This window comes from Branchiostoma floridae, chromosome 12 (genome assembly GCF_000003815.2).
Source record: "Branchiostoma floridae strain S238N-H82 chromosome 12, Bfl_VNyyK, whole genome shotgun sequence".
In the NCBI taxonomy this organism is placed as follows: Eukaryota; Metazoa; Chordata; class Leptocardii; order Amphioxiformes; family Branchiostomatidae; genus Branchiostoma; species Branchiostoma floridae.
Window position 1 is genome coordinate 632,478 of NC_049990.1, and position 11,344 is coordinate 643,821.

Consider the following 11,344-nt stretch of genomic DNA (forward strand, 5'->3'; position numbering starts at 1 on the left):
AGCTGACTAGTCTCGTGTCTCTCGCTAGAACTGAGATAGGTCATCCCCTGACGATGATGTACTGGTAGACATCGAAAATTTGGGAGGTATGTACTGTACCTTTTCAAAAACAGTCATTGATTGATGAAAATTTGTTGTAACTGAGTACTACAGGTGTTTTTAGAAGCAGTATGAAGTGGTGATAACCTTACGTTTCCCCTCGCCATGCCGGTTTGTTATTCAACCATGTAGGCGTATCAGTCTACTGGTATGAACTGTCTGTCTTTTACGTTTCGTACGTCTTTCTTCTGTCTAGTTTTCTTTCTTTTTTTAGATTTTGTTATACCCCAATTAAAAACGGGTTTGCGACTTCGAAAGTCAAACTACAAAGTGTGAAAAGGACTTCGCTTCGCTTTATTGACAATTGTTACAAGGCAATACAGAAGAGATCCCAGACAGCAATACTGATGCAGTGGGCCACATCGAACATACCTACATTATATATCATACAGTTTGTTGTAAGTACAGTGCATTTTCAGTAACGAATTGAATAAAATAGATAATATAGAACCCATAACTATTACCTGATAGTTTTTTTCGTAAAAAAACATTATTTTTGTATTGGCCATGATGTAATTATTACTATTAAATTTCCCAATAGTGTCTTTTTATGGCACATTTACCAAAGTGTATCATTTCAGGACGTACTTTAATGCGTACGGTTATTTTGAGCTAAAATGAATTACTAGTAGTGGTATTAGTAGTAAAAATTGTAAAGAATTAACATTGATAAATTTTAGTTGTATTTTCTACTTACTTATTGTTTATAATAAATGACAAAGTTTTATTCTAATACTAGAGAAAGTTTTATTCTAAAGCTAGAAGAAATCAAATTATTCAATAAAACAGAAAAATACAGGAATCGGCAATGTCTTGCCAAAGTTCATCTAAAGATTCACTAAAGCGTCTTTAAGTATGACTTTGTGGACCATGGACATCAAAAGACAGTCCCTATTTCAACGACGTCATGTGGAAGCAGTGCACGTCTCAGTTGCAGCAGCCTCTCTTCTATCCCTTCTGGAGTCGGTCTGGTATCTGGAACGTCGCGCCAACACGACCTCATCAGTCGGTACAGGTCCTCTGGACATCCCGGTGGCCTCTCCAACCGTATTCCTTGCCTCAGAATCCCCACCATCTGAAGAAAGCTCAGCTGCATCCTGCCATCGTAGCACGGATCTTTCCCCAGCGTGGCGATCTCCCACAGCAGCACGCCGAAGGACCAGACGTCACTCTGACAGGTGTACTCGCCGGTCTCGATGGACTCCAGCGCCATCCACTTCAGCGGAAGGAGTTCGTCAACGCCAGGACGGTTGCATCGGACATACTGAGTAGTGGCGTAGACATCTCTGGCCAGTCCAAAGTCAGCCAACTTGGCCACGTCATCGGCAGTGATGAGGACGTTGCGAGCGGCCACGTCACGATGGGCGATTCTCAAGCGTTCCAGCTCTTGTAGAGCTCGTGCTATGTGGACTGCGTATCCAAGAAGGTTTCCAATTAGGCCTTCCTCATTGATGTTCCCAGATCGTCGTAGCAAACCCAAGAGATCTCCTTTGGAGGCATATTCCAGAAGAATGTACTTTTCGGCAGACTTGGTGATGAGCCCCACAAGTCGAACAATGTTGGACTCACGACAATCGCCATCTCGTTGTTGGTGCATAGCTACCAAAATGGCCGATTCTCTGTAGAAGTCTCGGTAGGACTGTGAGTCCTCGACGCGAACTGTCTTGGCGGCAACGGCAAGCTCTCCCTCAGGTGTGCGCAGTTTTCCTTTTCTGACTAGTCCAAACATTCCTTCTCCTATCAGTGGACCAGGAGTAAGATATTTGATCTTCTTCTCCCAAAGTCCCAGCCAGCCCGGCTGTAGACTCTGTGCTAGATCCTGCTCCATTCTCCTCAGCTCGAAAAGTGTCTTGTCTTCCTCGCTTGCGTCGGGCACGGAGCAAGCCAGAATGCCTGTTTTGTAGAGTATTGCCATCACTATGGCAACAAGTAAGACTAAAGACCCCAGTGGAACCAGAAATTCAAGCAGCTGTTCATCTTTGCTTGTCTGCAATTGGTCACAGTTTGGTCCTGTCCATGGCGTCACACATGCACAGCTGCCATCCACGTTGCTACATGCAGCATTGTTCTTACAGGTACAAATCTGCTGACATCTCCAACCGAACCGACCGTTTTTACACGGTTTGCTACAATCCATTCCGTACCATCCGGCTTTGCACTCACACCTGCTGTCGTAAGAACCACAGCTCGCCCCATTTTGGCAGCTACAGTTCTTTGCACTGTCTTGACCGTACGTGCCATGGGGACATTTTGTCTGACACCTGGTTCCTGTCCATCCCGGCGGACAGACACAACCAGCCCAGCGGTCACAGCTGGCACCTTGTAGGCAACCACACACTTCATCACACCGGGCACCTTTTGTGTCTGGAGCACAGTTGGTAACATTGAGCACAAACGTGGTGTTGAGTGTGTTTCCCCGGGTGTCTCGGACCTGGCAGGTGTAGGGTCCGTTGTTGGTTGGTTGAATGTGCGAAACTAGAAAGTCAATCTCATTTTCACCCAAACTGACTATTTTTGTTGTATTTGGAAATGTAACCGAGATATATTCAGCATCGATATGGTATGACTTGCAATGAAACGTGATATTTGCGGAAATGTAGATGTGGCGAGGGTCGCTAGGTGTCGTCGTGATGGAGACGTCCTGTTTGGGAATGTCACAGGCCACACCTTTCCAGCCGGGCGGACATTTGCAGGCACCGTTAAACCCGTGGCAGCGGGCGCCGTTCTTACAGATGCAGGTTTTGTGGCAACGTAAACCGTATTTTCCATCCGGGCAGCCCACCGGTTTCATGTCTATGTCTACATATTCAATATATGCTGACATTCTGATGGAACCCATTCTCATAGTAAATTCTATTTCTGCTGGTGCCTCGCAAGAAAAAGATTCCGTTGTTGTCGTAGGGAATGACCAGGACCACATTAGAACGATGCCGAGATCGCTGCGTTTGACGAAAGACTCAGGAGCATACCTTTTCAACGGGTCAAGCGCTGTTGTTCCTGCCCAGCTCTTGAGATCATACAGGTCTATCACAATGCGAGATAGTTTGGAGAAAGAAGTGCACGTCAACCGAGGTGCATGGTTCCGCAAGAGCTCTTGCAGTGGTTCCTGATGATCCCCGCTTTTGTCATACGAAATTACTCGGATGTTACAATCGCTGTTGTCTGTTTGAACCTGCCACTCCGCGGGAGGTTTGGCTTTCCAGAGATCAGAGGAGTCTGTGTATAACTCACTACTCGTTACAATGTCTCCACTTGTTGTCACCATTTCTGCACTCAGCTTGACTCGAAACAGCAAATCTCCCGTCTTTCGGTCAGGGTTGGCTAGAGTTTCACACGTCTCGTTATACACAGGAGGATAGCCCTCAACGTCACTCAACTCTACCTTAACTCTCGTGTTGTGGACTCCACTGCGGATTGTCAGTAGATATGCCGACTGTACTGACCAGTCCAGCGGGTTGGCGACCACAATAGTGCAGTTCTTCGTCACATTAAAGCGGCCGTACGGATCTCCCTCCAGCTTGGCACACGGAAGTTCCGCTTTTTCTCCAGCCCGGGTCCCTGGTAGGCTGAAAATGGTCTCCCCAACAGCGACGGCTTCTGGTACGGAAACGCTAAAGTTCGGACTGAGAGTTGAGACGGCAAAGCAAATTTGCATGCAGGATGTTACAACAACTATTCCCAGAAAACCTGCCGCCATGTTTAAGACAATGGTTTCCCTCTATACTAGCGAGAAGTTTACTGCGAAAAGGTCTGACTAACTTCCCTAAACGGCCGTGTTCTTATACACATAGAATGAGGAACCTGCAATTAACTTTTTGTAGTCTTCAATAGATGCATGTCTATAATACAAAGAGCTTCACAATAGACTTCCTCTTCTTGTAAGAGCCTGTATAAATCACAAATCACCCCTCAGCTGTGCTTAAGTCCTGTTAGCCAATAATAGAAGATGTCTGCGAACTTTTAACAACTTCTGTCCGACAGTAAAGGAACTACCATTTTACGCACTGTTTGCTAAGACAGCATTCTTATACACGTGGAAAGCGGAACAACTACGCACTGTTTGCTTGTTCTTCTGCATGTGGAGAGCGGAATAACTAATTAAGAGTAGGTAATACTTAATATAGGCATGTTTACAATACAGAGGTTTTACAACAAAGTTCCTCCGCAGAATTTTCTGTAAAAATCACAAATAACCCTGCGGCAGCGCTGAAGTTCTGTTTAGCGAACACTTCAAGTTGTTTGCGAAACTTTTTACAGTCCGACAGTAATAAAGAAAACCGCGTGGCGCAGTGGCAGAATATTCGTCCAGTGTCCGAGAGGTTGCGGGTTCGAATCCGACTGCCGTGTCACCGATCTTGTGCCCTTGGGAAAGGCACTTTACACCACTTTCCTCACTTCACTCAGGTGAAAAAAATGAGTACCTAGCTTCGGCTAGGGCCGTCCCTCGGATAGGACGTTAAATAAAGACTGTGCCATAATGATCAACATAATGATCGTGGGCAGTAAAGGAAGAAGAAGAAGAAATCGCACTAGGCTACATACTGTTGTTTCCGATACAGATATCATAAATGGACAGTTTGACACAACGTACAGTATTCAAATGGAAAACTGGATCTATAAACAAACAAAAAATGTTAGTTTAGTTCTTCGCATCCCTACACATGTCCCACAAAGAAGCGAAATTTGGAGGGGTTGCCATTTAAAACGTAACAATGTACAAGAGACCTACCTCTTAACATCCTTTTGAAAATCCCCCTTCCAACATTGTTTGGGAAACCCCCTCGAAAGACTGCAACAGAAATAACTATGTGACGTCAATACTTTGTATATCTACCGAAAGGGAGAAGGAAAACTTTCCTTTACTGATATGCTACGCATAAAACGAGCTCGAGTGTCCACGAAGTGTGAGAAGCCGAATTTTAGTCTCCCATTTTGTCAACGTGAGATGCTAAATGATTGTCTTAAACACTCACACAACTGATAAATGTGACCCCAAAACGAGCTTGTAAACGCATTTGTGCTTGATTTACGCACCATTGACTTTTTTCCTCCTCTGACTACGTCGTTAATTCAACTGATAGAATCTACTTTATTCTGTTGTCAAGTTGTAAAATGCATTTTATGATAAAGACGAAAATAAGTGCTGACGTTAATGGTTACTATTTTCGGAGGTCTTGTCAATTTTTAGTGACAAGAGCTTGAAAACACTGGCAGAAAACTTGATTCCAAGCAGATCCGCATGTCCGTAATATGCAGCAGCTAAAACTTGCAGTAATTATTATTAATTTCATACTTTATCCGATCCCTTCATCAATTATGACTGAACACACCCGTACGTATGCGCAAGGAAACGTCGCTGTAGGGAAGACCATTTCTGCCCGACGCACCCTGGCTAATTTTCGTCTCGTAATCGGTCGACGCGTGCGTGTCTGCGTGCTGCAAAATTCGCTGGATTCCCTACGAGTTCGTACGGAGGCGGTACGTCTTACCACTTACGGATCCCAAAAGATTGCCCACGTTTAGGCACGTATTTGCACGTACGGCGTGTTGTGCCCTTAGCTTAATTTTCGTCTGGTAATCGGGAGTCGCCTCTGTACGTGGATTTGCATATATATCACGCTCCGTCACTTATGTGTATTAGCACGGTCTGCCCACCCAGCACACTTTGTTGGCGTAGTTGCTTATGGCTTTGCAAATTTGACTATGGTTCTAGCCAGAGCTGTGTTATCGACATATTTTAAACCACATCACTTTACCACAAAATACGTTGATTACATACGAGGGGTGCTCAATAAGTTCTCGGCCTCACCCAGAAATAATAAGCACAACTCAGATTTCGAAGAATAGATGCATAAAATCTTATACAAATGTGTACCAAAATTCAAATTACTTTGCGGGCGACACCCAGCTGCAGTAACGTTAGGTAAGGAAGAAGGGAAAAATGCGACCTGAGGTGTGCGGGTCAACTACCAAAATTCAAATTACTTTGCGGGAGACACCCAGTAACGTTAGGTAAGGAAGAAGGAAAAAAACGTGGACAATTGAGCTGCGACCTGAGGTGTGCGGGTCAACTTGCGCTGCTGGAAGTCAGACACCCAATTCTTTTTGCTTGAAATAGGAAGAGAATCATTATCAAACATTTTGACCATGTCGTCTGTTAATGACAAAGAATATACGGCATGGGGAACTCGACCCACACATATCTGACACAATTTACCCTTGTTTTTCTCGCCACTTACCTTCTAATTAAAAAAGAAACGAATGCCTGGAAAGTAACGACTGTAATGATTTAAGATTTGGAGGATATTGATGAAAGGCTTCATACTATGAAGTTGTGCTTCAAAATCTGTGTTGTGCTTGTTATTTCTGGGTGAGGCCGAGAACTTATTAATCACCTCAGGTGTATTTGCATATATATCACGCTCCGTCACTTATGTGTATTAGCACGGCCTGCCTACCCCGCACTCTTTGTTGGCGTAGTTGCTTATGGCTTTGCACATTTGACTATGGTTCTAGCCCGAGCTGTTTTATCGACATTTTTTAACCACATCATTTTACCATTTTACCGGTTGTTTTATATATTATTGGCTAAATAATTGTTTTCTCTGTATATACGACCTCTCCAATCAACTGTAATCATTTTAAGTCTGTGTCCTTTATTGTAACGGAATGTTTTTACGTGTCACGCCAATTTTAACTCGTTGCAAGTAAAATGTAATTCAGTCACAAGACTACAAGGTTTTACTGAAATAAACCATTCATTCAGACATACCTAATGACGCGAGGAGGGATCTGATTACATACTCATACACCTGCTGGAAGATGAGTGACACAACATTGAAATTCAATGATCCATGGCAGTAATGAGGAAGTTGAGCGAGAAGTCGTGCCGTTACCTCTAGATCTGGGGTTTGTTTCAAACATTTAAGGCACAAGCGAATGTGAAATTATGGCAGTGAACTTTCAGGGACTGCTTGTTGTAACTTTCTGGGTTGTTTCTGTCAACCTTCTTTGTTCTGCTCGGGCCCAGGAGTTCGGCGTTTCTGTACCAGAAAACGTCGCTGTTGGGGAGACCATTTTCAGCCTACCAGGGACCCGGGCTGGAGAAAAAGCGGAACTTCCGTGTGCCAAAATAGAGGGAGATCCGTACGGCCGCTTTAATGTGACGAAGAACTGCACTATTGTGGTCGCCAACCCGCTGGACTGGTCAGTACAGTCGACATATCTGCTGACAATCCGCAGTGGAGTCCACAACACGAGAGTTAAGGTAGAGTTGAGTGACGTTGAGGGCTATCCTCCTGTTTATAACGAGACGTGTGAAACTCCGGTCAACCCTAACGGACAGACGGGAGATTTACTATACAGTATAAATTTCGCTTTGGAAGGTGTGACGACAGAGGGAGACATTTTATTTGTGAAAAAAATATTTACTGATGTGTCCGATTTCATCGTCCCCCCTGACTGGAAAACTGATCCTTGGATGTTTCACACAGACAACGATGATTGCAACATTCGCATAGCCTGGAAAACTGATGCTGTATCCGATTTAACATTATTGCAAGATCTCTGGCACAATGACATTCATCAGCTAACCTGCACTGCGGCGTACTCACCCCCAATAGTCTTGGAATTGTTTAATCTTAAACGTGGAGAAAAGGCGGGTTTGGACCAGTTAAAAAAGTATGTTCCTGAATCAATCGTGAACGCCAAGCATTTCAACTTCATAATTTTGGCCGCTTCGACATTTCCTACAACAAAAGCAAAGTCATACAACTGTGAAATTCCCCAATTTCGCACCCCTATCAGATCTTCAGAGAATAGGAGCGTCATATCTTTTGCAAATATTGAATATCTGAACGGGCAAATAAAACCATTGGGCTGCCCAGTTGGAAAATACGGCTTCCTCTGCCACAAAACCTGCATCTGTAAGAACGGCGCCCGCTGCCACGGGTTTAACGGTGCCTGCAAATGTCCGCCCGGCTGGAAAGGTGTGTCCTGTGACATTCCCAAACAGGACGTCTCCATCACGACGACACCTAGCGACCCTCGCGATATCTACATTTCCGCAAATATCACGTTACACTGCGAGGTACACCATGTCGACGTTGGGTACCTGACAGTTACAGTTCCAAATAAGTCGAACAAAGTAAGCTTTGGTATAAATAAGACTGTCTTTCACGTTCCGAACATACAACCAACCAACAACGGACCCTACACCTGCCAGGTCCGAGACACCCGGGGAAACACACTCAACACCACGTTTGTGCTCAATGTTACCAACTGTGCTCCAGACACAAAAGGTGCCCGGTGTGATGAAGTGTGTGGTTGCCTACAAGGTGCCAGCTGTGACCGCTGGGCTGGTTGTGTCTGTCCGCCGGGATGGACAGGAACCAGGTGTCAGAGAAAATGTCCCCATGGCACGTACGGTAAAGACTGTGCAAGGAAATGTACCTGTCAAAATTGGGCGACCTGTGACCCTAACGACGGCAGGTGTGAATGCCAAGCCGGATGGTACGGCATGGATTGTAGCAAACCATGTAAAGACGGTCGGTTCGGTTGGAGATGTCAGCAGTTTTGTGCCTGTAAGAACAGTGCTGTGTGTAGTAACGTGCACGGCAGCTGCGCATGTGTGACGCCATGGACAGGACCGGACTGTGACCAATTGCAGACAAGCAGAGATGAACCGCTGCTCGAAAGTCTGGTCCCTCTGGGCTCCTTAGTCTTACTTGTTGCCATAGTGATGGCAATACTCTACAAAACAGGCATTCTGGCTTGCTCCACACCCGACACAGCTGAGGAGGACAAGATACTTTTCGAGCTGAGGAGAATGGAGCAGGATCTAGCACAGAGCCTACAGCCGGGCTGGCTGGGACGTTGGGAGAAGAAGATCAAACATCTTACTCCTGGTCCACTGATAGGAGAAGGAATGTTTGGACTAGTAAGAAAAGGAAAGCTGCGCACACCTGAGGGAGAGCTCGCCGTTGCCGCCAAGACAGTTCGTGTTGAGGACTCACAGTCCTACCGAGACTTCTACAGAGAAGCAGCCATTTTGGTAGCTGTGCACCAACAACGAGATGGCGATTGTCGTGAGTCCAATATTGTTCGACTTGTTGGGCTCATCACCAAGTCTGCGGAGAAGTACATTCTTCTGGAATATGCCCCAAAAGGCGATCTCTTGGGTTTCCTACGCCGATCTGGGAACATCAACGAAAAAGACCTATTTGGAAATCTTCTTGGATACGCAGTCCACATAGCACGAGCTCTTCAAGAGCTGGAACGCTTGAGAATCGCCCATCGTGACGTGGCTGCTCGCAACGTCCTCATCACTGCCGATGACGTGGCCAAGCTGGCTGACTTTGGACTGGCCAGAGATGTCTACGCCGCTAATCAGTATATCCGAGCCAACCGTCCAGGCGTTGACGAACTCCTTCCGCTGAAGTGGATGGCGCTGGAGTCCATCGAAACCGGCGAGTACACCTGTCAGAGTGACGTCTGGTCCTTCGGCGTGCTGCTGTGGGAGATCGCCACGCTGGGGAAAGATCCGTGCTACGATGGCAGGATGCAGCTGAGCTTTCTTCAGATGGTAGGGATTCTGAGGCAAGGAATACGGTTGGAGAGGCCGCCGGGATGTCCAGAGGACCTGTACCGACTGATGAGGTCGTGTTGGCGCGACGTTCCAGATACCAGACCGACTCCGGAAGGGATAGAAGAGAGGCTGCTGCAACTGAGACATGCACTGCTTCCACATGACGTCATTGAAATGGAGACTGTGGTGTAATTTTTCTCGCTCTGGAATGTTGTAAAAGAAAACATACCGCTTTCGTTTGCCATTTTTAAGAGGACATTTTTGTAGAGTCTTCCTTGGTGTGTTCAGTGCTTGTTTTGATATTTCAATCACTAAGTGTTGTTTTGAGGCGATTACTAAGTTTGAATTGAGAGCTGTACAGAATCTTTCTTGCTTTGCAGTGTACCAATTGCGACAGTAACAGTGTGTTTTGTTGATGTGATGGCTTGAGTGTTAAGATGGAGTTATGTACATATTACAGGCTTACTCAGTCAATGATAATATTATATAACTTACATCATCTCTCTTCCGTATTGTGTTTAAAGTTAATTTGCAGTGCTGTGTCTATATTTCACTGATTTTGTAATTCATCGGTGAAGGTATGAGACCGTTGAACTCTCGATCTTTATTCTATTAACATGTTTGAATACTTAGTATAGCTTTGAATACTAGTACTGTATACATGTATAAGATTGATCTTAGCAGCCTGTAGTCGTAATAAAAGTCTTTTCTCTACATTAAACCCACCACAAACGTTGTTCAATAAACTTTGACCTGACGTGTATTGTAAAACATGCATCATAATTATACTTTACATCATGAACATTAATGTTAATATCCAGCTTCAGACAATCAGCCTAGCCCTGTAAGAAAGACTAATCACGAGTTGTTTACCACACGCCATTACGGACCAGCTACCGACGGCCGCACCTTGCACAACAACAGCCTGAGCCATTACGGACCAGCTACCGACGGCCGCACCCTACACAACAACAGCCTGGGCCATCACGGACCAGCTACCGACGGCCGCACCCTACACAACAACAGCCTAGGGCATTACGGACCAGCTACCGACGGCCGCACGCTTCACAACAACAGCCTGGGGCATTACGGACCAGCTACCGACGGCCGCACCCTACACAACAACAGCCTGAGCCATTACGGACCAGCTACCGACGGCCGCACCCTACACAACAACAGCCTGAGCCATTACGGACCAGCTACCGACGGCCGCACCCTACACAACAACAGCCTGAGCCATTACGGACCAGCTACCGACGGCCGCACCCTACACAACAACAGCCTGAGCCATTACGGACCAGCTACCGACGGCCGCACCCTACACAACAACAGCCTGAGCCATTACGGACCAGCTACCGACGGCCGCACCCTACACAACAACAGCCTGAGCCATTACGGACCAGCTACCGACGGCCGCACCCTGCACAACAACAGCCTGAGGGATTCTACACGAGCTCCTGGCCAGAACGTGCAGCTAAAGCTGTGGGGCACACACGATGTTAGTCGATTAGTTTGTTCAATTGTTGTTTCTAATGTTGTTATATCTGTATTCATGTATTCAAATGTATGTTAAGTGGCACTGTTAAAATAAGTTTTTTTAACTTGAGTGCAGTGTCACTTTGTCCTGTCTGCTTTTATGTTGAATAAAAAAAAATAGAA

The 11,344-nt window shown here is 45.8% G+C and overlaps 2 protein-coding genes across 2 annotated transcripts; one reads left to right on the top strand and one right to left on the bottom strand.

Annotated features, from left to right (window-relative positions):
• Window positions 1–657: 657 nt before the first annotated feature.
• Window positions 658–3,958, bottom strand: LOC118427796. Its single transcript, XM_035837746.1, has one exon. The coding sequence runs from the start codon at window positions 3,794–3,796 to the stop codon at window positions 977–979; it is 2,820 nt and encodes a 939-aa protein (XP_035693639.1). The 5' UTR covers window positions 3,797–3,958; the 3' UTR covers window positions 658–976.
• A 3,090-nt stretch (window positions 3,959–7,048) lies between these two features.
• On the top strand, window positions 7,049–9,877 carry LOC118427891 (receptor tyrosine-protein kinase erbB-4-like). Its single transcript, XM_035837854.1, has 2 exons — window positions 7,049–7,484; window positions 7,986–9,877. Exons 1-2 carry the CDS (start codon window positions 7,049–7,051, stop codon window positions 9,875–9,877), a joined length of 2,328 nt encoding a protein of 775 aa, XP_035693747.1.
• The last annotated feature ends 1,467 nt before the right edge of the window (window positions 9,878–11,344 follow it).

Coding starts and splice junctions, on each gene's coding strand:
- LOC118427891 (XM_035837854.1), top strand. CDS start 7,049: ATGGCAGTGAACTTTCAGGGACTGCTTGTTGTAACTTTCTGGGTTGTT. Junction 7,485..7,985: donor TATAAATTTCGCTTTGGAAG/GTGTGACGACAG, acceptor TGGGCTGCCCAG/TTGGAAAATACGGCTTCCTC.
- LOC118427796 (XM_035837746.1), bottom strand. CDS start 3,796: ATGGCGGCAGGTTTTCTGGGAATAGTTGTTGTAACATCCTGCATGCAA.